Source organism: Engystomops pustulosus, chromosome 2 (genome assembly GCF_040894005.1).
Source record: "Engystomops pustulosus chromosome 2, aEngPut4.maternal, whole genome shotgun sequence".
Classification (NCBI taxonomy): domain Eukaryota; kingdom Metazoa; phylum Chordata; class Amphibia; order Anura; family Leptodactylidae; genus Engystomops; species Engystomops pustulosus.
Window position 1 is genome coordinate 221,288,691 of NC_092412.1, and position 27,467 is coordinate 221,316,157.

The window sequence follows — 27,467 nt, forward strand, 5'->3', positions numbered from 1 at the left end:
TAGAATACTTCAGGTGGATTTTTAATGTCCTTACAACAGAGGCTGGGACCTATCCCACTTCATACACATACAGTGGGATAAGTCTTGCTGTCCCATCCCACCCCCTTAACCTTTGTCCAGGATGTCTTCAGAGTGATGTGATGTCACTGCGGACCAGCCAGAGCACATGCTCAGCGAAGGCTGGGGATAGTTGCATTTGTTCCCCTCAGGCTATTATGGCCTCTGCTATAGTACTAATCTCTTTGTATGGGGAAGTAATACTCTCAACTTATACTATGCCTTTGGGGGTTAGTAATACATGACTGGGTGAGATCATATATAGGATTCTTTTGTAATCTGTAATCATAGAAATGTATAGAACTGCATAACGACTGTGCTCACAAACAGCGTCATTTATCAAGTCAATTGAGCAAAAATGTTGTAAGTTTCTGTGCAATATTTTGTGTGGTTTGTACGATGCGCATCTAAATTAAGCATTAATCTGCACAATTTAATTTTTTAAAATGAAGAATAAAAAGGTGCAAATAATAAAAGTTAGGAGAGGTTATATTAAATCTAGATGGATAGATGAGTGTGGGCTAAGAAAAGTAGCACCTCAAGAAAGCGGTGCAACATGTTGCTTTAAAAACTATTCTCACTTGGACATTCAAATTTAATTTACTTCCTCTGCTGTATACATACATTTCTTCTATTGCATGTTATCAAAAATAATTTACCTGTTTAAAGATAATTTCCTATAAATGAAGCCTTAGAAATGCCCCTTAGAAACAACAGGGCTGTATTTTGATACAACCAGCCCGCACTCCTCCATCAGTGGCCACGCATGAGCTATTGAGATGCCCGACCACCCGTATTCAGCGTTCATTATCACAGAATGGACGTGGGACATGTAGTAACTTTCATCCATTTCATATGCAAAAATTATTTGCTTCTTTGTGCAATCACGGCAGCGGTGGTTGTATCCAAGGACAACAATTTTCTTCACACATGTAAATTTTTTGAATAACATCCAATTGAAAAAATATATCTATGTGGTGGTCGAATTAAATTAAATATCAATGCCCCGATAATAATACCTCTTTAAATTGTAAGTGATGTAGGGTCAGACAAAGGTATCAAACAGTGCACCAATCCAAATTCGTCATCAAAGATGAAACACTATGACACTATTGCTCACAGTGGAAGTTTTAAAAACACAATAAAATTGTACCAAAACACTGTAATTTTGTAATTTGTAAAAATACCAACATACCTCTGGCATCAAAGAACTCATCGTCTGAGCTGTCCACTGAGTCATTGACAATTTTCTGCAGGTGCCACTGTGCACCACTAAAGCGTCGTGTTCCCCCTGGAAGAGTAAGTAAAAAACAGGTTACAGTGTGTTCAAAACGAATGAGCCCTAAGCCTGTCATCAGCCGTATCTATATGTTCAGATACACAGTGCATGGGCATTCAGGGTAACTTATTGTATATGAAGACATCAGGCCCTAAGAGATAATGAAGGGGAAAGGAATAAACATAGAAAACTAGTTATTCAAGAGTAAACGTTAGATGAGGTTGTGATAAGCTTGCCGAAAGAGATGGGTTTGTTTTTAGATCACATTTTCATCTTAATTAGTTGGGAACTAATTTCAATTGCCAGGGCAGGAAATTCCACAGAATTGGGGCAGCTCCAGAGATGTCCTGAAGAAGTGAAGGTTCAGATGGTAATAATAATTCCTTTATTTATATAGTGCTCACTGATTACACAGTGCTGCACAGAGCTTTGCCAAATCGGTCCCTGTCCCCAATAGGGGCACAATCTAATCAACCTACCAGTATGATTTGGAGTGTGGGGGGCAAAACCGGAGGACCCAGTGGAAACCCATGCAAACACGACGATAACATACAAACTCTTTGCAGATGTTGACCCTGGGACTTGAACCCAGGTCCAGGTAGAAGATATAAATCTTAAATGACTTAATGAAAATACACAATTTAATACTATTCTGTCTATATTGTTTTACCAGACTTTAATGCAATACTTTTATTACATGTATTACACTGCTTTTTTATTACAAGGATAGTAATGCTTTATTATTATGATTGTATACTGTATGTTTTGTTGTATATGAAGATAGAGTAATATTTCCACAGTCAGTATCAACAGAAGGACATTTCGTACAGTTCTGATCCATATATTACATTATCTTTCACAAGTTTCATCTATACAAAATTCATCAAATTTTGGGGGTCTTTTTTGAAGTTTTCATATATTCAGTCTGGCTGGTTATTCCACAGATAACGGAAAAGCACTAGTTATTTTACCCCTGTTGAAAAAATTGGGGTTCTTGAATTGGTTCCTTTTGTCATCTATCAAAGAAGATTGAACCAACTTGTGCAGAACCCCGTTCCTCTAAGGGCCCCACAGGAGTCTCATGTCATTCTCTATGGTGAGTTTGCCCTTGGATGTCATTAAAAAATTCCCGGACTATGAACTGAATCCAAATCTTTATTATATTTAAGGATGAAATATTTCTTCTTAAAACAGTCCTCTGTCTACAGCTTTGATTATAAGTTAGAAGTTGTTCCTAAGTGTGGTTATCACATGTTAACCATTCCCTTACCATTTGCACAAGCCATTTTTTTAAAAAATTTTCTGTGTTCAGGGACAAATGAGGGCTTGTTATCTGCAGGACAATTTGCACTTTCTAGTGGAATCATTTTAGATTTTATTTAATGCACAGGGAAGCTAGAAAAATTATCCAAATATAGTACAAAAAACACTCCTAAGACCTTGTTTTTACATCATTTTCTTCAAATGACACCTCCCATTTGTTCTTTTGTTCTTTGAGTTGGAACAATAACTGAGATACAAAATTCATATATGTTGTATTTTGTTGTAATACTAAAAAAATAATGAAAATCATTTGTACAAAATAAAAATTCTTAGTTTTGCCATATTCTGAGGCTAATAACATTTTCATACTTCGGTGTACGGATCTGTGTAATTTTTTGCAGAATGGCCAATATTTTTCTAGCTGCCATTTTGAAGATTCTATCCCCTTATGATCACTTTATATTTAAAATTTTTAAGTGTTGCAATATGTCAAAAAAGCAAAATAGTATTTTCACTTATGGGAATAATTGCTTTTATATTTTGATAGATCAGACATTTTGGGACTCAAGGATACCCAACATGTTAAGGATTTTACTTGTTTATTTATTTTTATATGTGTCCTAATAAAAAAGAGGAGGGATCTGAATCTTTATTATTTTTTAATTCTTTTTTATATTTTTGGGTTTTTAATTTTTTTTTTTTACTCTTATTCAGACCCCTAGGGTCGTCACACCCTAGGAGGTCTGATCACTCATACAATATACTGTAATTTATACTACTTTTGCCTTGCATACTGTAATATGCCTAATGACAGACGGGAAACAGTTAAACAAAATGCTCAAGATGTCTAGAGAAGAGAATAAAATTGGGGCACATTTAAAAGACCTGTATCACTTATTACCTATTTATATCAATGATCAAAAATCAATGATCTGTATATGTTTACATTCTATAGGGGTCTTGGCTTGCAAATGGCTCTTTACCAATTGCATGGATTTTAATTTACTGTGGTACAAGTGACACATTGACAAATGACATTTACACGATCCCTGATTCTTTAGTATTTTCATAGGCAAAACAACTTGATATTTAGAGTAAGGCAAGTGCTTTGTCTTCTTTCTTATTCATTTCATACTTCAATTAGCCTTTCTGTCTTTTGTATGGTTCATAGCTTTGTGGCCCCTTTCACTTCATGTGTAATAACTTATGAGTAACTGTACATAGCTCTCTAATGAATGCTATTCACTGCACGCTTAAGTCACGCTGACTTATGGTGACATGACACACTAGATGTCATTCAGTAAACAAAAAGCAGGCAATTTACTTGTGCCGACTCCATTAAATGCAATAACAATGGAACAAGAAGAGCGCTTACGTAATATGTGACACATATATTGTCGCCAAATATCTTTATAATGGCGCATGAAAACTTCCAGAAGATAGTGCCTAAGCAAAACACAATCCAGTTCATTTGTAGCAACATTACCTTCCACAATGTTCTGTTTTCTATGCCCCGGAGGGAATCAGAACAGTTTATTACATTCCAACTGCAGTGAAGTAATGTATGTTCTATGGGAAGCAGATTAACCTCCGGACACCGCAATAATTACATGGTTTTATGTCACTTTAGTTAAAAAGCACAGACCACATGGTATATTTTCTAAATGACTGTTCTGCACTGATTCTAATGCAATGTAAAGTAATATAATATACCACATCTACACAACAATTTGTGTTGGCTAAGTACTGCATTAGGAGGTGGCACATGGCTATGTAGATCAATGGGGTAACCTATAGATCAATGGTAAAGCCAATCAGGGTTGGCTCCAGGTTTCAGTAGGCCCCTTGATACAGAGCCTCAGTAGGTCCCTTTGCAGTGGCACATGGTGGCATTAATACTATTAATTCAGACACTAAAACAGTCTTCTGTTCCCTAAAATATTCCCTAGTTTATCAATCCAAACAGCCCAAACATAGTTATTTTATATAAATACACCCTCACTCCCTATTGATTCATTAGATACAGCCCCCTTCACCCCCATGGATTCCTTATGTAGGACTTGACAAGGTATGCCCAGTGCTGGTGCCGACCCTGTATCCAATATCCATTTAGTCTTCATAATTCAAGCATTTTCCATTGGATGCCATATGCTATAATTTTTTAAAAAATTAAAAGTCCAAGAAAAAAAGAATTTATAATTCTTACTTCTTAATAATACTTTGTTTTATACATACGACATCCATATTATTAATATATGTTAATTTTAATATTTAATATTATTTGTAATAATAAGGAATAGTGAAGTATCTGCATCGACTTGAATCTCTGTGAGAATCATAGTACCGGTGCACAGGTTCAGCGGTTTTACTCTTTCTTGAGAAGTCTGCAAATGACAAATTGTCCGCCCTTATCATTTTGGTTTCTGACATTCCCAAAGTTGATTAACAAACATTGTAGTGACCGTTTTGAAGACTGGACCAGAGTCTCCATATATCCTGGAGATGGGGGAGATGGAAAAGCCAGAATTCTGGCACCCCCCCTAACTCCTCCCCTTAGCACTCTGGCACTCCCTTCTTTCGTGGGGATTTGTATTCGGACTCCTCCCCTTAGTCTCCTCAATAGACTGGATGGTGTTTGTGAGGTGTTTTGTATGTTTACTACAAGGGTTTTGTAAGAGTGTTGTAAGGACAGGACTCTTTAGGGAATATTCGAGGGACTTTTATGGACTTACACGCCTTGACAACTTTTACTATCTGGGGTAACCTCACTGGATTAGGGACCACTCGGACCTCATGTGGAAACATGGTCATGATAAGACCGTTCCGATTCTGCTAGGTTTTGCAACTATGAATTTGTATGATACTGGTTGTATTGCTTGGACTAAACCTTTTAAACTATGTTTTCACACTTTGGTCAATATAATGTTTAAACTGTTTTGAATGATTAACAGCAATTATCTGCCCTTAGATCAATTATCCTGTCGGCTTCAGACAGTGTCAACGTGGAATATCGAACATTATAGTGACTGGATCCAAGACGGGACCAGAGACTCCATACTGTGGGTAAAGAGTAAATAGGGAAGACCAACACTCTGGAACTCCATTCTCCCCTTGTGGAACTGCACTCTAACTCCTCCCATTAGTCACCTCAATACTCCGATTGAAAATGAGGTGTTTCATATGTTTAGTACCAGCATACTAAGAATCAGCTAGTGCATCTGCCCTTAAAGGGGTTGTCCACTTTAAGTACATGACAGCAAATAATTACCGTATATACTCGAGTATAAGCCGACCCAAGTATAAGCCGAGGCCCCTAATTTTACCACAGAAACCTGGTAAAACCTATATTTTTACTCAAGTATAAGCCGAGTTTGGGATTTCAGCACATTTTTGGTGCTGAAAAACTAGGCTTATACAGGTTTGTGTACTAAAAAGTTATTACGTTTTCCAATAAACTTTCTGCATCAATTCTATATGAAATTTCTAAATATTCTTTCTGTCAGAAGTTTTTATGTTTACTTCCTGTAGATAAACACCGGTCCATGGTCATGTGATGTCACACAGCTTGTTAGCGTCAACTAGCTCTGATTGCATTGTGTATTATAATGAACATGACCATGGATCGGTGTTTATCTACAGGAAGTAAACAATGAAGATTCCTGTTGTATGAAGACAACAAGCACAGATCTTGGAAACCGCAAAGAATTGATACAGAAAGTTTAAAGGAAAAATGTATAACTTTTCATTGCACAAACAATGTCAATTATTTGCTGGAATGGCAATGAAGGCAAAGTTTTAGTTATTTTTTAATAATAGAAAACGTACAGATGTAACACTTCTTATCAGGACTGGTTTTGCTTGTTAACTAGATGTGGTGGCTCTATAGTACAGTTAGGTAATACAGGGGACTGCTCCTTAAAGGGGTATTCCCATCTGAGCATTCACATTTAATTATATTCATTTGCCATCTGTAAGCACTTCTTTAATTGGATGTTATTTTAAAAAAATGTTCCAGTGCTTAGATAATTTCTCATAAATGTAGCCATGTTGACCCTCGGATACGACCACCTCACATTTTGGCAGCCTTGGCCAGACAAACGCTATTGAGCCCTGCCTGACCACCTGGAATTAGCGTTCATTACCAAAGGATGGGTGGGGGACATGCAGTAACTCCTTGGACATTTAATATTCAGAAACCTTTTGTTTCCTTGTGCAATCACTCCAGCAGAGGTGGCCGTATCCAAGGACACAGTCTTGTTTCTAAGGGACCATATTACTACATTTATGAGAAATTATCTTCACACATGAACATTTTTTTAATAACATCTAATTAAAGAAATGTTTATATATGGCAGATTCATGAAACTGAATGTGAATGCCCAGATGAGAATACCCCTTTAAGTCAATGCAATTTACATCAAGTGCTTGATCTGTATTAGCATATATAATTCCCAGAATCTGTGGTGAAGCAAGTATAGCTTATAAAGGCAATCCCCTCAACAAGACATATCCCCCTTTTTGTATATATGACACACTGGGGGACATGTCTGAAACTTTTGGCTTACCTTTATCTTTAATTTTTGAGACTTTTCATGGTGCTTGTGCTCATTTGCAATTTTTTTTGTGCCTAACACAGTCTCTCTTTAAAGGTCACAATTGTCTATTTTCTGCTGTGTTCGCCCAAGTTATCACCTGAATCCAGATGTAAACGTTTTAAAAAAAAAAAGGCTCCAATTTTTGCACAAATCTGCCCCTGACCAGGTGTACAAATTAATTTGAAGCCCATTGCGACTTTTGGAGACTTTTTTTTTGTGACTTTTGGTTTTGAAAAGTCACAAATTTACTAAAGACCAAACACCACATGTATCACAAAGGCAAAGCTGCCAAAATATATCTGACCAACAGAAAAGCCAAAAAAAAAGTCCCAAAAAACTGACGCACAAAGACGGACTTCTGATACATGTGCCCCACTGTTTTATATGTTTTTCCTAATAACGTAGTAACGTAGTTATTCTTGTCATATTGAAAAATCTGTGATAAACTTTTTATGATATAAAAAGTTTGATCTTGTGTCACAACATTTGCACTGGATGTTGAAAATATATCAGAAAAATGATCATTAACTGTAAAGGAGCAAATTCCAGGAATCCCATATTGTGTTTACACATTAGATCTTATTAATCACTACTTCCTCTGGTACCGGAGCGCCACTTGATGATTGATCATCATTGATAGTTCATAGTTGTTAACTGCAGGATAGAGACATATCATCCATCAATAATTTCTGTATCATTATTAGTGAATACTGTAAATTACAGATCTTCTATCCTTTATACCACAAGGTCAGCTTTTTAGATTTATATATTTGTGCTTTGTGTCTCAGAGACCAGAGGCTGAAAAACACTGATCCATCCCCAATTCTGTGAAATACAGAGGACTGACTTCAGCTGCCAGCAATACACAGACCATCTGTGCTATAGGGAAAAGCTTAATGAATCCTGGCAGCGGAAAGCAGTATGCTGGCACTTACTGTACTATATTTTTCATTTCTGGAAGAAATCTGTCTTAGGATGTCTAAGTGATATGCTTTGTGAATTAAAAGAAAAGACAATATGGAGCATTATCAGATGTAATTAGACATCCGGAAATGCTCAGACTACGTGAGGGGGATATAGATTGACTCTGTGTATTATGATCATTTTGTGGACTTAAAACATTTCCACGGAAAACGGCAAATTACATGTTAAATTGTGTCCTAAAACTGGTATCAACTGACAAGGTAGACTATATAAATTGGAAGCCAGTTACACTAAATGTTTTTGATGGGAGTATCTAGAAGAATCTCACACAAACTATAGAAGAACCAAGGCCTCCTGCACACAACCATGTGAAATTTCTTGGCCGCAAGCAACGGCTGTGATCAGGGGCGTAACTACAGCGGTAGAAGCCATAGCAGCCGCTATGGGACCCACAGTGTCAGGGGGCCCCGTCATCAGACCTGACACAATAAAGAATGGAAGATGTGCACCATTATATCTATATTATACTGCACATGTCCAGCATAACATACACTGTATGTGAGTATGTTGCATATGGCACTGTATGTATGTCTATATGCTGTGCGTGCACATGAGTTTATTTATATGTGATTTTAACTCTCTTGTGTGAGGATACTAATATGTATATTTTTTGGGTGGAAAGGGGCCCCATGCAGAAGCCTGCTACGGGGCTCTGTCTCTCCTAGTTACGCCACTGGCTGTGATCAGTTGTTTGTGGCATCAGCCAGTGAGCACCACTATTCCCGTGAATGTCCACAGAAATGACCGTCCACGCCTCAATTCCGCACAAGGACCTGCATGATCATTTTCACCATGGTCGGTCGTAACGTTCACAATGCCACCCGGAATGTGAACAATAGAAGCCTAAAGTACAAAGAATTAGCCACCATTTGTGCGGCTAGTTCACTATGCAAAACTATTGTTGTGTACATGAGGCCTTTCCCAGATTCATATATGCTGAAAGCTTTTATTTTTATACTCAGGTTCTTGAGAATCTAGGAAATGCTGTTTTTATCATCTTTTTATGCAGAGAATGTCATGATTCATATGTTACAATAGTTTTCCCATTGACAATAATCTAGTCAATGTCTGACCCATTATGAGGCCTTAAAACAGAACTGCGGACATCAGGTTGTAAACACCTACCATCTCCCATTATGTTGCATTTGGGTCTCCTCAGGCCCCAGGGCAGTACTACTGTTTGACCCCTGAAACAAAGCACCTGGATATCAGCCACACCAGAAAAAAACACCAGTACCTTCCAAAGGTTTTCTGATCCAGAATACCTAAAGCATTGTATTGCCATGCTGGGTTCCCACACAGCTGAATCTTACACTGAGCAGCTAAGGTCAGACAGTAGGTTTTCTCCTTATGGAGAGATTGCCAATTAAGGCCACATTAAAGGCGTGTGGAAACTTAAAGCCATAGATGCCGCACTAGGGAATTCTGGGAAGTATGAAAAAATGTTTTCCAAGGTGTTAAATGGAAAACATTGGGGGTCATTTACTAAGGGCCCGAATCACGTTTTTCCTTTGGGTTACCAGAATTTTACCATTTTGCGCCGATTTTCCTTGAATTGCCCCGGGTTTTTGGCGCACGCGATCTGATTGTGGCACATCGGCGCCGGCATGCACGCAACGGAAAATGGGGGGGCATGGCCGTAAGAAAACCAGACATATTCGGAAAAAACGCCGTATTTTTTTAAAAAAAGTGTTGCATGACACGCACTTACCTGCACCCAGGATAGCTTGGTGAACTCCGATGGACTTCAGCGCAGCAGCGACACCAAGTGGACATCGGGTGCACTACCTTAGTGAATCACCGGAAGACCCGAATCCTCCACAGAGAACGCGCCGCTTGATCGCGAATGAACATGGTAAGTAAATCTGCCCTAATGCCTCCTTTTGCTACCTTGAAAGGCAGCCCCCTTAACACCAAGTATGACCTATGGTGTGGGATTAAGCCAAACCAGAATATCTATTCCAAAAGGAACAGACTCCCAACTGTAGACAGCACTGTTTCGACCTGGTTGGGTCTCCTCAGTACAGCGTAGGGAACTGGATTGGCTGTTTGAGAGGCCATTGATTAGGGTCAGACAGTAGGTGTTCTCAGCTTATGCACTGATTGCAAAGTGAGGGGGTTGAATGTTATCTTTATGCTGTTATCATTACTAGGGGATTGAGATTTGAGAACTTTCTTTTATGAGAAAACCCCTTTAATGCCTCTGAGTTGCAATGGTCGTGGCCATTGCACAAACTTTTAATATGATGTATTTTCAGGGATAGTTAACATACACTGAAGGGATTGTTTATCTTTATTTTTCTTCCTGATTTTCTTGCCTTTTTCAAGAGCAATTTTTGCACATTTTTGGGGACATTTTAAAATTTTTCTTTCGTCAGTAAGATACATTAATCTTCTTTTTCAAATGTGCTACATGTCGCAAATGACATTTATCATTTCAAATTGTCTAAAATCTGCAACATTTTTTGGAGCAAAAAACTCCGGACGACACCATACTTAGAAAATGAAAAGAAGTGACTTGAGACATTTGTGCAACAGTTTTGAGACATTTGTAACAAATGTCTCAAAAAGGGAGCTGAAAAAGAAAAAAACATTTAACACAAGGAAAGAGTGAGATTGATAAATGATGTAAAAAAGACAAAAACTATCCAAAAAAAACAGAGATGAGATAAATGACCCCCTAAATGCTGTAATAATGGGGTATACTTTTATTAGGGAAGTGAAAAAAGTAGAATTTAAAAAAAAAAAGAATGCTTTTTTTACCTAATGACCTAATAGGCAGATATCATGGCCAACATGATCTAGTGATTTATGGAAATCCCAGGGGGGGGGGGGGGGATCCATTAATATATATTAAACTTTAAAAAACTCCTTTCAGTCTGTACTTGTCAATCTGATGTTATACAAGCTTGGATCTTCAAGACAATAACCCTCTTGGAATAAGAATAATGGTATTAACTTTGACCCTGGCTGCAGCGCATATGTTAAGAGAGGTGAGAGATAATGGAAAAGTTCAATACAGAAAGCCGCAATATCTTATCATTTGCCTGGAGACACTTGCTGATTGCTTTTTTAGATGATAGTTTTATGAAATGCTTCATCCTACCTTGGGTCCTGGCCAGCAGTTCTAGTACCAGTCATCCCACTATTATGGACAGCAGTATCAGGTGCTTTGTACGGACGAAGATCGATTCATTGTTTGTCGTACAATACACACTCTTGTTATATGGGATGAAGAGTGATGAATTTAAGACATTTTTTGGAGTCTAGGGACAGCGATGAAGGACCGGCGAATTTGTGTGAATCATTAAATAGTTTCAGGTAACCGTATTGTCAAGGAAAATGTATAATTACTTATTGATATCTTGAAAATCTATTGCTGACTGTCAATTGTTTCCATTTCTGCCAAAGTAAAACTAGTGCTGTGATAAGATTGCAGTAACTGCTGGGCTTGTCTTTCCTTTATACACATTTTGAATTCCCTATGTGAGCACAGATGTGATGACAGGGCACCAGGAATGACTTCCCTCTTTGCTGCTCTGTTTCTGCTACCTGTAGTTTACATCAGCAGAAGGAAGACAAGGAAGAAAGGTCAGGGGTGGGAACTTCAGTATCAAATGGATAATAGTCATCTATAATAATAATCTTTATTTATATAGTGATATCATATTCCGTAGAGCTTTACAAATCATAGGGGACACATATAAATAAAATAAGGCACTACAGAGTACAAACAGCCATATGTAACAATAGGAGTGAGGGTCCTGCTCACAAGAGCTTACAGTCTATGAGGATGAGGGGGTGACACAAGAGCTTACAGTCTATGAGAATGAGGGGGACACAAGAGCTTACAGTCTATTAGGATGAGGAGGTGACACAAGAGCTTACAGTCTATGAGGATGAGGGGGTGACACAAGAGCTTACAGTCTATGAGGATGAGGGGGTGGCACAAGAGCTTACAGTCTATGAGGATGAGGGGGTGACACAAGAGCTTATAGTCTATGAGGATGAGGGGGGACACAAGAGCTTACAGTCTATGAGGATGAGGGGGTGACACAAGAGCTTACAGTCTATGAGGAGGAGGGGGTGACACAAGAGCTTACAGTCTATGAGGATGAGGAGGAGACACAAGAGCTTACAGTCTATGAGGATGAGGGGATGGACACAAGAGCTTACAGTCTATGAGGATGAGGGGTGACACAAGAGCTTACAGTCTATGAGGATGAGGGGGTGACACAAGAGCTTACAGTCTATAAGGATGAGGGGGACACAAGAGCTTACCGTCTATGACGATGAAGAGGGTGACACAAGAGCTTACAGTCTATGAGGGGGGGACACAAGAGGTGCCTTCTTTATAAAGGCATGGAATAAAATAATTTAATAAATAAAAATGCTACTGTTTGAACCAGCCGTCAGCCGCCATCTTATATACAAAGTCAAGGTAAAAGTAACTGCAGAGAAGCCTGGAGCTTGGTATCTGGTGTTTGCCATAGGAAGGGTAAGTAAAAAAGAGTTGATATTTCATTCAGTAAGGGAATGTGATAGGCTTGCCTAAAGAGATAAGTTTTAAGAACACGTTTGAAACTTTGGAGGTCGAGTTTTAGTCTGACAGTCCGGGGAAAGGCATTCCACAGAATTGGTGCAAGAGAAATCCAGGAGACGTGCATGAGAGGTTCAAATTAAGGAAGAGAATAATCTATGATCACTGGTAAACCAAAGAGCATGGGTTGGGCGATAGACTGAGATCAGAGAGGAGAGGTAGGGAGGTGCAGCATTGTGCAAAGCTTTCTGTATGAGGGTGATTATTTTAAACCATATTCAAACTGGCACAGACTGGAGGCATCCATTTAGTAATTAGTCTGAAAATTGGCTCCATCCATTATGATCAGAATTTTACAACCAGAGAACCATTAGTTACACAGATATAAAATGGCTACATGCTATATGTTTATAGTATAGACGTTGTGTAGCTAGATGACCGTATGCAAAATTACATAAATTATTAACTCATATACAGTACAGAGGCTTCTGATCCTTCTTGACATGGTTCTACTCCTTTATTGGTGTCCAGCGGTGTTTAATTAAACTAATTGGACTTGATTAAGGAAGGCACATACCTGTCTATATAAGAGCTCACAGTGAATGTCAGAACACATGAGTTTCAAGAGGTCTAAGGAACTGCCCAAGGAGCTAAGAGACAGATCTGGCTAAGGTTACAAAATAATTTTGTTGTGCCAAAATAGAGCTAGCTCTCAGAGAGTTTCTCCAGTTTAACGACAACGGGGAAGCTGACATCTTCTCAGTCTAGATAATTCATAAGGGATATATAAAAGACGACATGGTGAAGCTGAGTAGTAAAATCAGGAAAGATAGAGAAAGAGAAATCAACTCCTCCTTATTTAAAATACAAAATAATTTTGTAAACACTAAAGGTCTCTAAGAACATTGTGACCTCCATAATCCTTTAATTGAACAACTTTGTGATGACTTGTTATTAAAGATATCAGATATATCCTGCAGGAAAATCTCTTCCAGCATCCTCGGGATCCCCCATGAAATTGACCCTAAGCACACAGCTAAATAACAAAGCAGTGGCTTCAGAACAACTCTGTAACCATTCCTGACTGGCCCAGCCATAGTCCTGACACCAATGGAGATTCAGCTGAAATTTAAGATTGCGTATGTAGTTTAAATTTGTCAATAAAAATAAAAAAAATAATACCCTCACAAAATTATTACAAATCTGGTTGTACCTTGATCCCATCATTTCCAATTTAGGGTTTTCCGCCACACTGCCTTGCACTCTTAATATTGGGACAGTATTATCGTGAAATGTTACTTTTCCTCCACACCTTAGGAGTTAGTAAACCCACCACTACACACAACTTTCTGAATCTAGTTCTATATTCTGTACACATTTATGCAATCCTGTTTGTAAATGATTATATGCTGCGCATGGATTTATTCATTCAGCATTACAAATATAACATTTCCTTCGGCACAAAAACAAATCTATGTCTAGACAAGTTGTAAGCATCTATGCCGCCTAATTACAATAGTGGGGCTGCCATATCTTCCCTCAATCTGCTGATTGGAGATCAAATGTTTATACTGTATAATCCCCTTTTAATGACCGCCATGTGGATGGAGATAGATTAATTCTGGTATGTTTAGTCGAGCCGCCGAGCACTTTAAGCTATGCAAACACGCAGCTGTTATATAGTCATAAGTAAAAATAAAAACTAGGAATTAAAAGGATATTTAACTGCCGGCGTTCAGCACTACATGAAACGCAATCAGAGCAATTAGAAGTTTCTTTCGTGGAAAACATGGACCAAATTGCTGTTAATGACCAATATCTACTAAGTGTTTCCTAAACAGAAATCCATAAACTGCAGGAGTCATATAGAGGGTTGTACATAGTACGGGCCATACTATGTCATTTCTTTCTTAACTTATGTTTATTTGTCATGAGATGATTGACTTTTCAAGACAATGTAATTTCACAATGAAAAGTATGTGTCACCAGTTAGTGGTCATGTTGGGAATTTAGTCTAGTTAGTCGAGTTAGTCACAATACTGGGGGGAATTGATTCAGTCTAATGTATAAAAACGACTTAGTAAATCCAGAGGTGTGCTTCGCCACCGGAATTAGATCTCTGCCAGGATAGATTATAGTAAACACAGCGGAAGAGAGTGTTTATGTTCCCGTCAGCCCATGCCCATCCCAACTGACAAAAAAAAGTCAGAAATGGGGTTTGTACATGCCAAAAAACTGGTGGACAAGGCATGTTAAATGTCCCCCATTGTGTAGAATGGCTTTTATGAGAAAATTAAGTGCTTAAAGAATACCAAACTTTGTCTTATTTTTGCGAAAGAACAACAACTTTTATTGGAGTCAATAATAATGCACAATAATCACATGGATACAGACTAAACTTTACTTTAGGTCTCATTCAGACAAATGTAATGTTGACCGATATTTGGGGGCACCATGTGTTGCCGGATATAGGTCCCCATTGACGTATAAGAGGAGCCCGTCATTGTGCGGTGAGAACAGGTTGTTTCAGTGCCCAGTGACCATGCCCAGACAAATATACCCTGTTTCCCCGAAAATAAGACAGTGTCTTATATTAATTTTTGCTCGTCAAGAGGCACTAGGTCTTATTTTGAGGGGATGTCTTATTTTTCCATGAACAAGAATTTACATTTATTGTTGAACAAAAAATCTACTTCTCTAACCTCCTTATAACTCTCCAAACTCTGAGAGTTTGCAGAATTTCTTGTGACTCCATTTCTATTAGAATCATTGGCCCAAATCTCTCATGTTTAGTAAAAGCACTTTCCATAAATGACTCCTTCTTATCCTGGTAGCTGCTGGTATCACATTAGCAGCACAACACTCAGTGATTTATCCCATGAAGTCTTCCCCATGTCACAACCTTCTGCAGCATTTAAAGAGGACCTGTCACCTAAATTTTCGGCACTAGGAGCTGCTTTCTAAAGTAAGCAGCTCCTAGTGCTTGATCAAACGCCCCAGTGTTATAGTGATAGTGTTACCGGAAACCTCCGGTAACGCTATCTAACACTGCAGCGGGGTACAGTGTAATCATCGGACAGCTTGCAAAACTGTCCGATGTATTCATGAGGGGGCGATCCGAGGCGCTGCCTCTTCCCCAGACCGCCCCGCTAGCTCCACAGACCGGCAGTCACCGCCCCTAGCCACACCCCAACCCCGCCCCCTCATGAATACGTCGGACAGCTTTGCGAGCTGTCCGACAATTGCATCCTACCCCCGCCGCAGTGTTTGATAGCGCTACCGGAAACCTCTCTCTAACACTGGGGCGTTTGATCGAGCACTAGGACCTGCTTACTTTAGTAAGCAGCTCCTAGTGCCGATAAATTGGGTGACAGGTCCTCTTTAAAAGATTTCCTAATATTAATGTATGGCGTGGGGGAGGCTGCTGCAATGACTTCCGCTAGGTCCTATTTTTAGGGGAGGCCTTATATTTCTAAGCCGGAGCAAAATTGTACTAGGTCTTACTTTTGGGGGATGTCTTATTTTAGGGGAAACAGGGTAGATGCTCTCTTCTCTATGGAGAGGGGAACGAGAGCAGTGTGGCTATGGCCTGGCAAACATACGTTCATCTGAATAAACCCTCACATCAATGTGCTTGAATCTTTTGATCCTCTTTTAAAAAAAACTTTTCTCTTCCAATACAATTTTAATCTGTACCAGAGCAGAGAGCAATAGACTTAGATGTAACTTTGCTTTGTGCCAGAAATGCCAACTCCATCCATAAACTTTATGTCTGATACACTATATCCAATTCAAGAACTGAAATTATGTGTTACTTGTGTAGTCATTCTGCTTTGCAATGTTTCTTAGTATTTTTAGAATATAAGAGTTTCTAGGGGCAGATAACAGAAACAGAAACAGTAACGCATATAACGTAAAAGTACAACTTTTTGGTGCATGCCATGAAAAATAGGACTTTTTGTGATTTTGCACTCTGCTTAATACTTTTGAAAAATGTTGGGATAATGGAACAAGGTTTAAGACAGGTTAGGCTTATAGTTAAAATCTCTTGCTGCGGTGCGTGCTGAGAATTATTAATAATAATATTTTAATAATTATATTTTTTAAGAGACCATATACTCTTAATAATTTTAACACATCTCAAACCAGGTGGCTGACACCAGTCATGTTGTACCCATAAAACTGGCCAAAAAAGTTGTTCAACCTGGATAACAGAGTTTCATTCTAGTGAAATATATTTTTTGATTTTTCATGTTATGACCCACTTTGGGCTGTTTTTCCCTACTACCCCAGGTTTATTATCTACACCAACCCCTAAGAGATGCACTAAGTTTCTGATCCCCTGCCCTAGTCAGATGACTTATGACCTATAGCCAGATAGTCATAGTCAGATGATATGTTCGTCTTCACAGTTTTAATAAACATGTATTTTATCCTTCATATTTGTACATTGATTGTAGCATTTACCAAATTTGCCATTTTTTACTTACCTTAAGACAAAAAATGAAAATGGCAAGCTGGAGACAAAAAAAGCTTAATGTAAGTGAGTAATGTAATTTCTATGAAGGGGAGGCAGCGGGAAGCATTTCTCCTTCTGTTTGTTTATACACAGACACCGGGAAAACATATTTCTGTAGATCTGTTAGTCTGTTACAGCTCTCTAGAGTGAAACATACTCTACCATGATTTGTAACAATATCTGGAATTGTATAACGCTGTGTAATAAATTCTGCTGGCTTGGAAGTGATTTTAGAAGACCCCGTGTGGTGCAATGTGTAGGAACTTCTGCCACGTAATAGCTGAGAATTTTCTCATTATTACCACATTAATTTGTTGGGTAAATGGGATTTACGCTGTAAACTAGCACATTTCTAAGTACAGCATTGTACATGTCTAATAATGGCATAACCTATTATAACACACATCTTTAATAATAATGCCGGCTACTTATAGGAATGTGGGATCCATTGGGCTCCAAAATGTTTTTGTATATAAATTTAAAAAATCTGTGATCTTAATCCAAAATGATATGCAGGTAATGCAGAGCAATTCATCTACAAAGACAATGGAGGTTACTTTTTATATGTTTGCGCATGGTGCATCAATGAACAATGTTCTCCGCCCTTTGGCAATTGAATTGAGCTTTAATCTAAATGGGCATAAGCTATAGCTAGTGCACATGTGCAGGGACAGGAATGGCCAAAACTGGCCCAATCAGCAGCCAGCTGCATCTACCTTCACACCTCTCCACACCCACCTGGCATGGAGGTGGCGTGACGGGGGAAATAATCGTAATTTCTTGCCATGCGCCATGAATTGCGATTATTTCACAGCTCATAGATGTAGTGTCCCTTTAGAAGGCTAGTGTGCCTTTTGGCTATTTATTTACTTGTTTTGTGATACCATTGTATCAGGAATGGCTATGCACATTTTTGTCCACCAGGGATTGTTTTTATGGGTTGTTATTTAGTCTTGGTGATCATACGTATGTAACTTTTTGCGTATCATTAATAAAATATATTCTTTGTACAAAATTGTTGTTTATCTTCTGTTCTATAGTACCTAGAAACATGTGACATATTAAAGATAAGAATCTCATATTTTAGATCAAATCAGCCAGTTCTGTGGAACACAAAGCCATAAGCCTGATGTGATCTGAAAGATGAGATCCATATCTTTAATATGACATCAGCAGCAAGTTTCTACATACTATAGAACAAAAGATCTGAAGTGACACTACCCCCTGCAACCACTAAACTTGAGTCATGGGGGACTTTCAGGAAGATTTCTTTTTATAGGTAAACAAGTAAGATTTCCCATAGAATCTAGGAAATCTAGGAAGGACATTTCATACTCTACCTGAGGGCTGATATTATACTGGGGTAATACCTGGTGAAAGATCAAATTATTTGTTGGCAATGTAGCAATCAATAAAGTATGTTGTTTAGCATTTTAGATCAGGTGACAGATACTCTTTAGATATGCATTTTAGTTAGGGGGTTTCAGGTGTTAGTAACTTTTGAGTATTATAAAAGAGTATAGAAAGCCAATTTTGGTCATGTTGAAAGAGTCTTCCAATGTTGAAAAAATAAAAGTAGCAATGTCGTGTAAGCTGTGACAGCTGAGCCAATCGATGTACCCCTACAGTCATCAGCCTTGAGTTGAGCCTCTTGCCTCAGGCAGCACCACCTTCAGAAAGATGGAGAACCCTCTTACTAAAAAAAATACTAGATATAGCACCTCAGGCAGCAAAGAATTTCGGTTCACCCCTACCTACAGCTATAGGAAAACACTCTCAATGAGACGGTAGCCTAACAATCCTATGTAAGCTGCATTCTGATCCTCGTAAAGGTTTTATTGAGGTCTCAATAGTATTTTCATAAATGTGTGCTTGAACAATAAATATAAAAAAAATCAAACCTTTTAGTTCATTTGGGAATAATACGACCTTGAATATTTGCCAAAAACTTTTCACATTGTGCATTTGTGATTTTTATTGCACATTTCTCAGTAGAAGTCATGAGTCACTTGATAACAAATGCACTTGTAGGAAATACAAGGTTTATTGCTTTTTTTAGTTATATACCTAGAAAAGCAGCCAAAAGAGATGGTCAAAACCAACAAATGATCAAAGCAGATTTGATCAAAGCCGCCAGAGTAGCCACATAGGTTACAGCTAAGAGCTTCTGCTGCTACATTTATGTAACTGTTAGGGGTCACAACCCCAGACCCTAATTGATCAAAGCTTCTGACATTTCACTATGACATGTCAAACATTTTATGAAATGATGAGAACCTTTAAAAGTGGATATTCCAACAATAAACCTCATTTTCAGGCACATTTCTAGGGAATTTAGACTAAAATCTTCTATGAATATCATCCATGATAAACCAGGGGGACACTTACTGATAGATCCAGGCACTGTGGCTCAGGTAATCTTCTTACATTTGTTATGCATGGCCACCTTACTTCAAAAACCAACTTTTAAAATTATGCTAATTAGTCAGAAAGGCTCTGTTAATGCCCCCCCCCCCCCTTCATGCTGTAGCTTCACAGGCTATTGCTGTGTGCAAAGGGGAGGTGCTGAGGGAGCAGGTAGGAGGGGATACTGTAACAGTATTTGAAGCTGCAGCATGGAGGGGCTGCTAAGATCCCCCAGAGCTCTTCAGACTTATTCATATATTAAGAATTGATTTTAGAAGGATGGATGCCATGAATGAAAAATATAGGAAGATTACCACAGTTACAGGGTGGCTGGTTTATCAATGCTTGATTTTGATGGTGGATTTTTAAGTGGGATATTTTGTTAAAGGACCTAAGCTCTGCCCAGTGTGGAGAGTATTTATAAAAAAATAAGACCCTTTCTGTGAAGGACCCGCCTTGTCCTGCATTACAAAGATCTGCCCTGCCCTGCATTATAAAGATCTGCATGGATATTGTGTAGTACTTGATTTCTCCTTTGGCGGTGCTGCTGAGAAACTAAAGAGTTATTGCCATGGTTTTTCTTAGCTAAATGCTTGGCGCTTGCTTGGGGTTTTAAGATTTGTACCTAATTTTAAAACCTATTGACTTGAGTAAAAGCCTAGGTTGGGAAATGCATTGGTCACAGCCTCCACCCAGTATGAAGCTAGCCAGTCCCCTTTACCCAGTATATACCTAGCCAACCCCTTGCCCCCCAGTATATAGCCAGCCCCCAGTATACAGCTAGCCCCCTGATCTCAGTATATAGCTAGCCAGCCCCCTCCCCTCCAGTATGTAGCTGGCAAGCCCCTTGCCACCCAGTATATAGCTAGACAGCCTCCAGCTCCCCAGTATATAGCTAGCCCCCTGATCTCAGTATATAGCTATCCAGGCCCCTCCCCTCCAGTATATAGCTAGCCAGCTATTGCCCCCCAATATTTTTTTTATATTTAACTCGAGTATAAGCTGACTTTGAATCTTTCAGCACATGTTTTGTGCTGAAAAACTCAGCTTATACTGGAGTATATACGGTACATGGTTGATAAGGTTAAAAAAGGACAGAGGTCTATGAAGCGTGCAGTGCTTTTATAATCATTGTATGTTTTTGATTCAGAGGCTCAAGTTACTGACTGTATCGTGGACTGCTAGTTGGAAAAATAACTTGACATTCATTATTCTTGAAGTGGCCAAAGACAAAGATTTCTCTAAAGAAAATAGCTTGCAATATAATGGGGGGAGGTTATAATAACGAGTCTTTTTTTTCTGAAACAGAGTGTTATTTAATAGACTACTGCAACAGGTCTGGGAATATGGGTTTTAGTATAATTTGAAACGGATATTGTTCCGGCAGTGTGACGCAGAGCCTGGAAAAAGTGGATTGGTTTGGAAATACCCAGGGAAACAAAGAAATGGAGAAAAACTCAGTGTAACTGCATTCAGGAGTGAATGGTGGTAAGAATTATGTTTCTTCAATACAATTCAATGAATTACAAATTAATTGTTTAAAATGTCAATAAAAAAACCATTCTGTAAAATAGATTTGACTAAAGAGATTCCTCGGTATGGATTATTCATACAGCTTAAAGCTTAAACTGCACAGTATGGCCTGTATGGTGGGGGAAGAAGGGGAAGAGAGATTTTACCAGCTTGGTGAAACATAAAATATAAGGATTTTCTTATTATATTAACACCGATGACAGGGCTTTACATTAAGGCCACCTGCACACATAGATTTCTCCTATGAATTACTGGAGAATTTGCAATAGCTGTGATGTGAAAGCCACCATGTACAGATGTAGCGCTTGTTAGCATGAGGTTTGGAAACTAATTAAAGGGGTTGGCAACTTTTCAATAAATCTCTCATTTTAGACTTGTCTCTAAATGTATTTGTAACTGTGTCTTTGCCTCCATTGAAAGTGCAACACCCCTGTCGATGCAAGGCAGAGTGGTTGTTGCGAATACGTCCCAACATGTAGCTCACAACCTGTGTGGAGTCTGATCAACCCCACAGCAGGTCACTACACAACACAGGGAACACTGCAGCGGTAGATCCTGCCTGGTAAGGTAGGGGTTAATTGTTTAATGTGATGTCATTCCATCAGCCAATCGCAGCTGTTATCATATTGTATTGTAAGCTGGGATGCAATTGGAGGAGTAACCACCACCTGACCAGTGGGAGTAATAAAACTTCTGGTCAAGAAAGTTCTAGAGGTCAGTCAGGGAGTCTAGTGAGGTGAAGCAGACAAGACAGAGAGACTGACTGAGAAGACTGACAAGAGTCTAGTCAGACAAGTCCAGGTCAGGGAGACTAGTGCAGTCAGATCAGAGCAATCAGACAAAGCAGAGAGCCCAGCTCACTGCCTGAGCAGCTCTGAGGAGTTAGTGAGATTAAATGGGTATCATCCTACCTTCAAGGGTGATATCTGAAGTAACCCAGGAGAAGCTGAAGCATCCTACTAGGACACAGCTGCCTCCCAGCCTGCCCTTGCATCCAGGCTGGTGATCAATCCCTGCATTCTACTATTTGTCAAGGCACGTTATCTACTGTTCCTGTCGGTTCCAATAAAGAACTGTAAGTTACGTTTGTTCAACGTCTGCCTCTGTCTGGTCCCTGCTACTACCATCACGGCCACCCTATCCACTACACAGGGACTCATACTCCAGACCCCAAAGGGTTGCCCCAGGGAGAACCACTATAGCAGCCTCTCCCTCATCATTTCTTGCCAACACCACCCTGCTAGAGACCTGCCAGGCTGTAGGACAGCCCTCCGGTTCCCCCGTACCAAGCACCGTGACACTAGTGTGCCTAGGCCGCAACCGCCAGCCACTCCGGTATCCCCGGCTCCGGCTGTCTCCAGGCCCCAAGAAAAAAGCTAGGCCTCGGTGGGGGATGTTGCATAAGGCTTTCCCTGTATTCTACCTGTTGCCCTCAGAAGATACAGACAGCTCCTCTCAGTAGTGGCACTGCCGGGCGTCCGTGTGACGTCACTTCTTCTTCACTTCTCACACAATTCATCCGCTGCAGCCCTATCATCTGATTCCTGGAAGCCGCCCATTGACTGAACTATGGATGAGGTGGAGGGGTGAAATATGATCTGAAGAGAAGAAGGAATAGAGTGTTCCAGCTCCACCTACAGCAGAGCTCAGGAATATAGATAAAGAAGGATACAGGCTCTGCACACATTACAAAAAATAAGTTGAAGGACTGCTTAAGCGGGTTTTCCCACAAATCAAGTTAAGCCCTATCCTGTGGTGTGCGGTGCTCTGCAATTTCCGTCGGCTCCATTGAGATGTACGGAGCAAAAAGGTCATGCGCGGCCGTCTACTCCATTACTCTCCATGAGCGACAAGGGGTCTGACTGAGGTAACTGGGACCGCATCAGACCCCTCGTTTTCATCAATAAGCCCCCCACTGATCAGCACTTTGATTCATGGGAATACCCCTTTAATGAATTGAGAAACTTTCAGGGATTATGTACTAGGGAGTAATGGGACAAGTGCAGCTTAAGTAAATGAATGGCCAATCACCAGAGAAACAGTAACCTGTATTAGCTAGCAATACTGAGTGTAGCACGTCTGTATACTCTTGGAAGTGATATTACATGGAAATTGACACTGTTTACGCCATGCAGGCACATTATACTACAGTAAGACTTTTCTTGCCTTCTGCATGAGTACCTTTTATATTCTTTTATAGGGCAAATTCCCACCCAAACCCCTGTGTACTCAACTATCTTCACTGCTTTTTTTGATTAAAGAAGAAAAGGAATAATGTGGTTTCTAATTCTCTAAACAATGTTTTACACACATAGATGTGTCCCCTACTGAAGAACACCCGACTTACAAACAACCCCTAATTACAAACGGACCTCTGGATGTTGGTAGTTTACTGCACTTATTTACTGTAATAAACAGCTATAACAGTTATCAAAGGCGTCTGTAATTAAGATTTATTATTAATCCTGGTTCTTATAACAACCTAACATTTTTAAAATCCAATAGTCATAGAGACCAAAAAATTTTTGACTCGGGTTACAATTATAAAGCACACAGTTCCATCTTACATAAAAATTCAACTTAAGAACAAACCTACAGAATCTTGTACGTAACCCGGGGACTGCCTGTATATTTATGCTGAGCACCTCTCATCTATGGCTGCCTTTTTTCCACATTTTTTAAGCAGACTGTGAGCGGTAAAGTCGCTTAAGGTATAATGCTTCTTCTCTACTTCTTGTGCATGTAGGATATCACTTTGTAAAGCATCATCAAACATACACAACAGCATTGTCTTTTTACTCGTGACATACAAATGTGTTTATCACCTTTTTTGATGAGAAAATTAAAAATAAATCAAATAAAATTATCAAATCCAATACAATATCAGTATGTATTCTCCTTTTATAGCTGCTAGTGTTACAACTTTTTAACCTGTATGAAAGAAAATGTGATATCCTGTTTTAGATGTTCTATTCTGAACTAAATTGCTGATTCTCTTCTTCACACAGTATTACTTGTACAGAAAAAAACCTGTAATAACCAAATTGTAAATCATTATTGTGGAACAAAAAAAAGATAATTATGGATAGAATTTGTAGGAACCACCTTAAAGATCGTAATTGCTTGATATGCTTGTTTTGTGTCTACATATAGTGCCAGTTGATTGACATTAAGGGAAATGAGCCTATAGATTCTATAGGTCCTCTAAAGCAGTGGTCCCCAACCTTTTCTTGCTCAGGAACTGGCTTTGAACATACATTTTATTCAGGGATCGGTGGGTCTGGTGTCAGTTTCATAGCCCAAAACGTATGTTTGCATGCCCCACTGTAACTCCCTATGTGCCTAGCTTATATTGTCCAATTTCCTGAAGAAGCACCCCCCACTTATATTGTCCCCTTTCTTGTAGCATGCACCCTCCCATGTCTCCGTTCCTGCCTATTGCCTTCCTCCCATGTCCCCTTTCCTTTGGCTGCCACCCACCCTCTGCTTCCAATGTCCCCTTTCCCAGCCGAACTCTGTAACAAAAAAAAATACTCACCTTCCTCATTCCCCTGCAGCATTCTTCTCTTCCTTCACTTCTCTTCCACATTAATGCATGGTTCTATTGTCGGTAGACACGATGTGATGACATAATGACTCTCGCTGTCAAAAGAGCAGTGCATTAACATGAAAATTAGGGAGAGAAGACTGCTGCAGAGGAAGAGGGAATGTGAGTATTGTTTTTTTTTTGTTTTTACAGAGGTCCAGTCTTAGGCTGTGGACCGGTGGTTGGGAAACACTGCTCTAAAGGAAATGTATCAACTTATTTAAATTGATGTGATTTGTAAAAAAAAAATGTCACATGCATTTTTTATCATACCCTTTTATATTCTATTTTCTTTACGTGGTATCTGATTGGTTGAAGTGGACGGCTACATGTCCCAACACAACAAACAATGGGAACCGTGCGAAAGTTGCTTTGGTGGCTTGTTAAGGGAAAGTTCACGTGATTGGGGCAGATTTACTTACCCGGTCCATTCGCGATCCAGCGGCGCGTTCTCTGCGGAGGATTCGGGTCCGGCCGGGATTCACTAAGGCAGTTCCCCCCATGTCCACTAGGTGTCGTTGCTGCGCTGAAGTTAGTCGGATTGCACTGAAGTTCACCGAACTCCGCTGGGTGCAGGTAAGCGCGTGTCAAGCGACACTTTTTTTAAAAAAATGCGGTGGTTTTTCCGAATCCGTCAGGTTTTTTTACGGCCACGCCCCCCCGATTTCCGTCGCTTGCATGCCGGCACCGATGCGCCACAATCCGATCACGTGCACCAAAATCCCGGGGCGATTCAGGGAAAATCGGCGCAAATCGGAAATATTCGGATAACAAGTCGGAAAAACGCGAATCGGGTCCTTAGTAAATGACCCCTATTATGTTGCTAGCCTGAATTTGGGGGGGGGGGTGTTAAATGTTTTAACTGGGCAGATAATACTGTTAAATAATACCAAAGATAAATGGAACTATAGCAAAATATTAATTCATGCTTCATCTAGACAACATAAAGATATCAGACTGCAAAAGGGAAATGGCTTATTTCTCCTGTGTAAGTTCGGAATCCACAGGCTTCCAAGAATCCTTCTCCTGTCCCACCTAGACAAGACACGTAGACACCTGACCAGCTGTCACCAGTTAAACATTGGATGACGCCAGAAGGTCTCAGCTGTGAGCGCCACACAATGAGAATTAAAGTGTCAGCTGAGAAATCTTCACAGCCCATTCCAGATGCAGAATTACATGGTTGAGCGTGAGTGACAGAACTGAACAAGACAGTGAGAGCAGAGCTGAATGAGGAATAAATAAGAAGGGGAATGAGGAATACAATGGAAGACAATGCTTTCTAAATCAATTATGTAACCACCTGATATACTGTAACCAACACTTCTATAGTAATGGTATGAACTCGAATTTGGCAAGCACATTGCTATCTCATGCACAGGATAATAAAGGCCTGGATATAGAACACATTTAGATGTAAAACAATCTGTGGTCATGAAAAGCCTAAAAATTTTTATAAGAATCCATTTGTTATGGGCACAAATTATACATAGTAGTTTGTGAGGCAACAGCTGTCAAAGTATTGAGAGAGTCTATGTCATTCTTTCAGTCATGTTGACCTGGGTGGGACTTGAACCCAGGACCCAAGCGCTGCATGGCTGAGCCACCGAGCTGCCCGACTGATCCGACAATCCGACTGATTCGGACTGAGTGCAGGATACACATGCACCGCTAAAAAGATGTTGAACTCATGAACTCAGAAGTGACACATGCAGGATATCAGGCGCACAATCTTAGTGAATCGCGGCACAGTACATTATCATTAGACAATGCACTTTTGGTGAACTCCAATGGCGTGGTAAGTAAATGAGCCCATATTTTTTCAATTCTTTGCGTCATTTTTTTGTCTGACTTTGCACTAGAAAAACGTGAAAACTCATTGCACATATATTTATGAAGTGTTTGTACTACTGTTGTGTCACAGCTGCACTGTGTCCTCCGCACCATCAATTCTGCACCCAAAGGGGCATTTTGATGCAGAGTTGGACGGTGAAACACATTTGTTACTGTGACTCGACAAAATTGTGTTACATACAGACAGTAATCACAGACAGATGCCATCCCTCTAGATCAGTCAATCATTTATATGTGTCTTTCCTAGTATTACAGATATCTGTCTCCAGAGAATTCCATTTCCATCTAGCTAATAGTATTTTGTGCTATTACGATGACAATACAATAAGTGTCGGCGTGTGCCTGTACAGCGGTTGTGTTGTGCATTGCAACTTTTGATGGTTTTTGTAACCTTGTTGTGATGTTGTAATGTAGAGTTTCATAAAATATTGAACCAAACTGTAGATTCATCTGTCCTGGAATGAATGGTGCCTTACAATTAAAGGGTTATTCCACTTTCATCAGATAATTGATATTGTTTTGTGTAATTAAAAGTTATATATCTTTGCAATATATTTTCTGTATCAATTTCTAGATTCCCTCGATCTCTGCTTGCTGTCATTCAACAGGAAATTCAATGTTTACTTCTTGTGGATAATTAGCGGTCCGTGATCATGTGATGTCACACAGGTGCCACAGCAGTAATCCGAGCCTTGCACCTGTGAGACCTCATATTTATAAAATAAAGCAAATAATAAATGATGGTAATATAGCACGTGGCATTTTGTGTGATTTCCTTTTTGAAGAGCTATTGTTTATAAAGCAGAAATATTTGTAGAAGGTTAAAACTTTCAATTCTCGACAGTAACAAG

The 27,467-nt window shown here is 39.4% G+C and overlaps 1 protein-coding gene across 2 annotated transcripts in view; it reads right to left on the reverse strand.

The window, feature by feature from the left end:
• PITPNM3 (PITPNM family member 3) overlaps positions 1-27,467 on the reverse strand; it is a 358,693-nt gene that overhangs the window by 202,300 nt on the left and 128,926 nt on the right. For both annotated transcript variants that reach the window (XM_072138218.1, XM_072138217.1), the window contains exon 2: positions 1,253-1,348. Coding sequence is in view for 1 of the 2 variants with exons in the window: in XM_072138217.1 (XP_071994318.1) it covers positions 1,253-1,348 (96 nt within the window). In the remaining variant the exon portion in view is untranslated. The remainder of the gene's footprint in view (positions 1-1,252; positions 1,349-27,467) is intronic.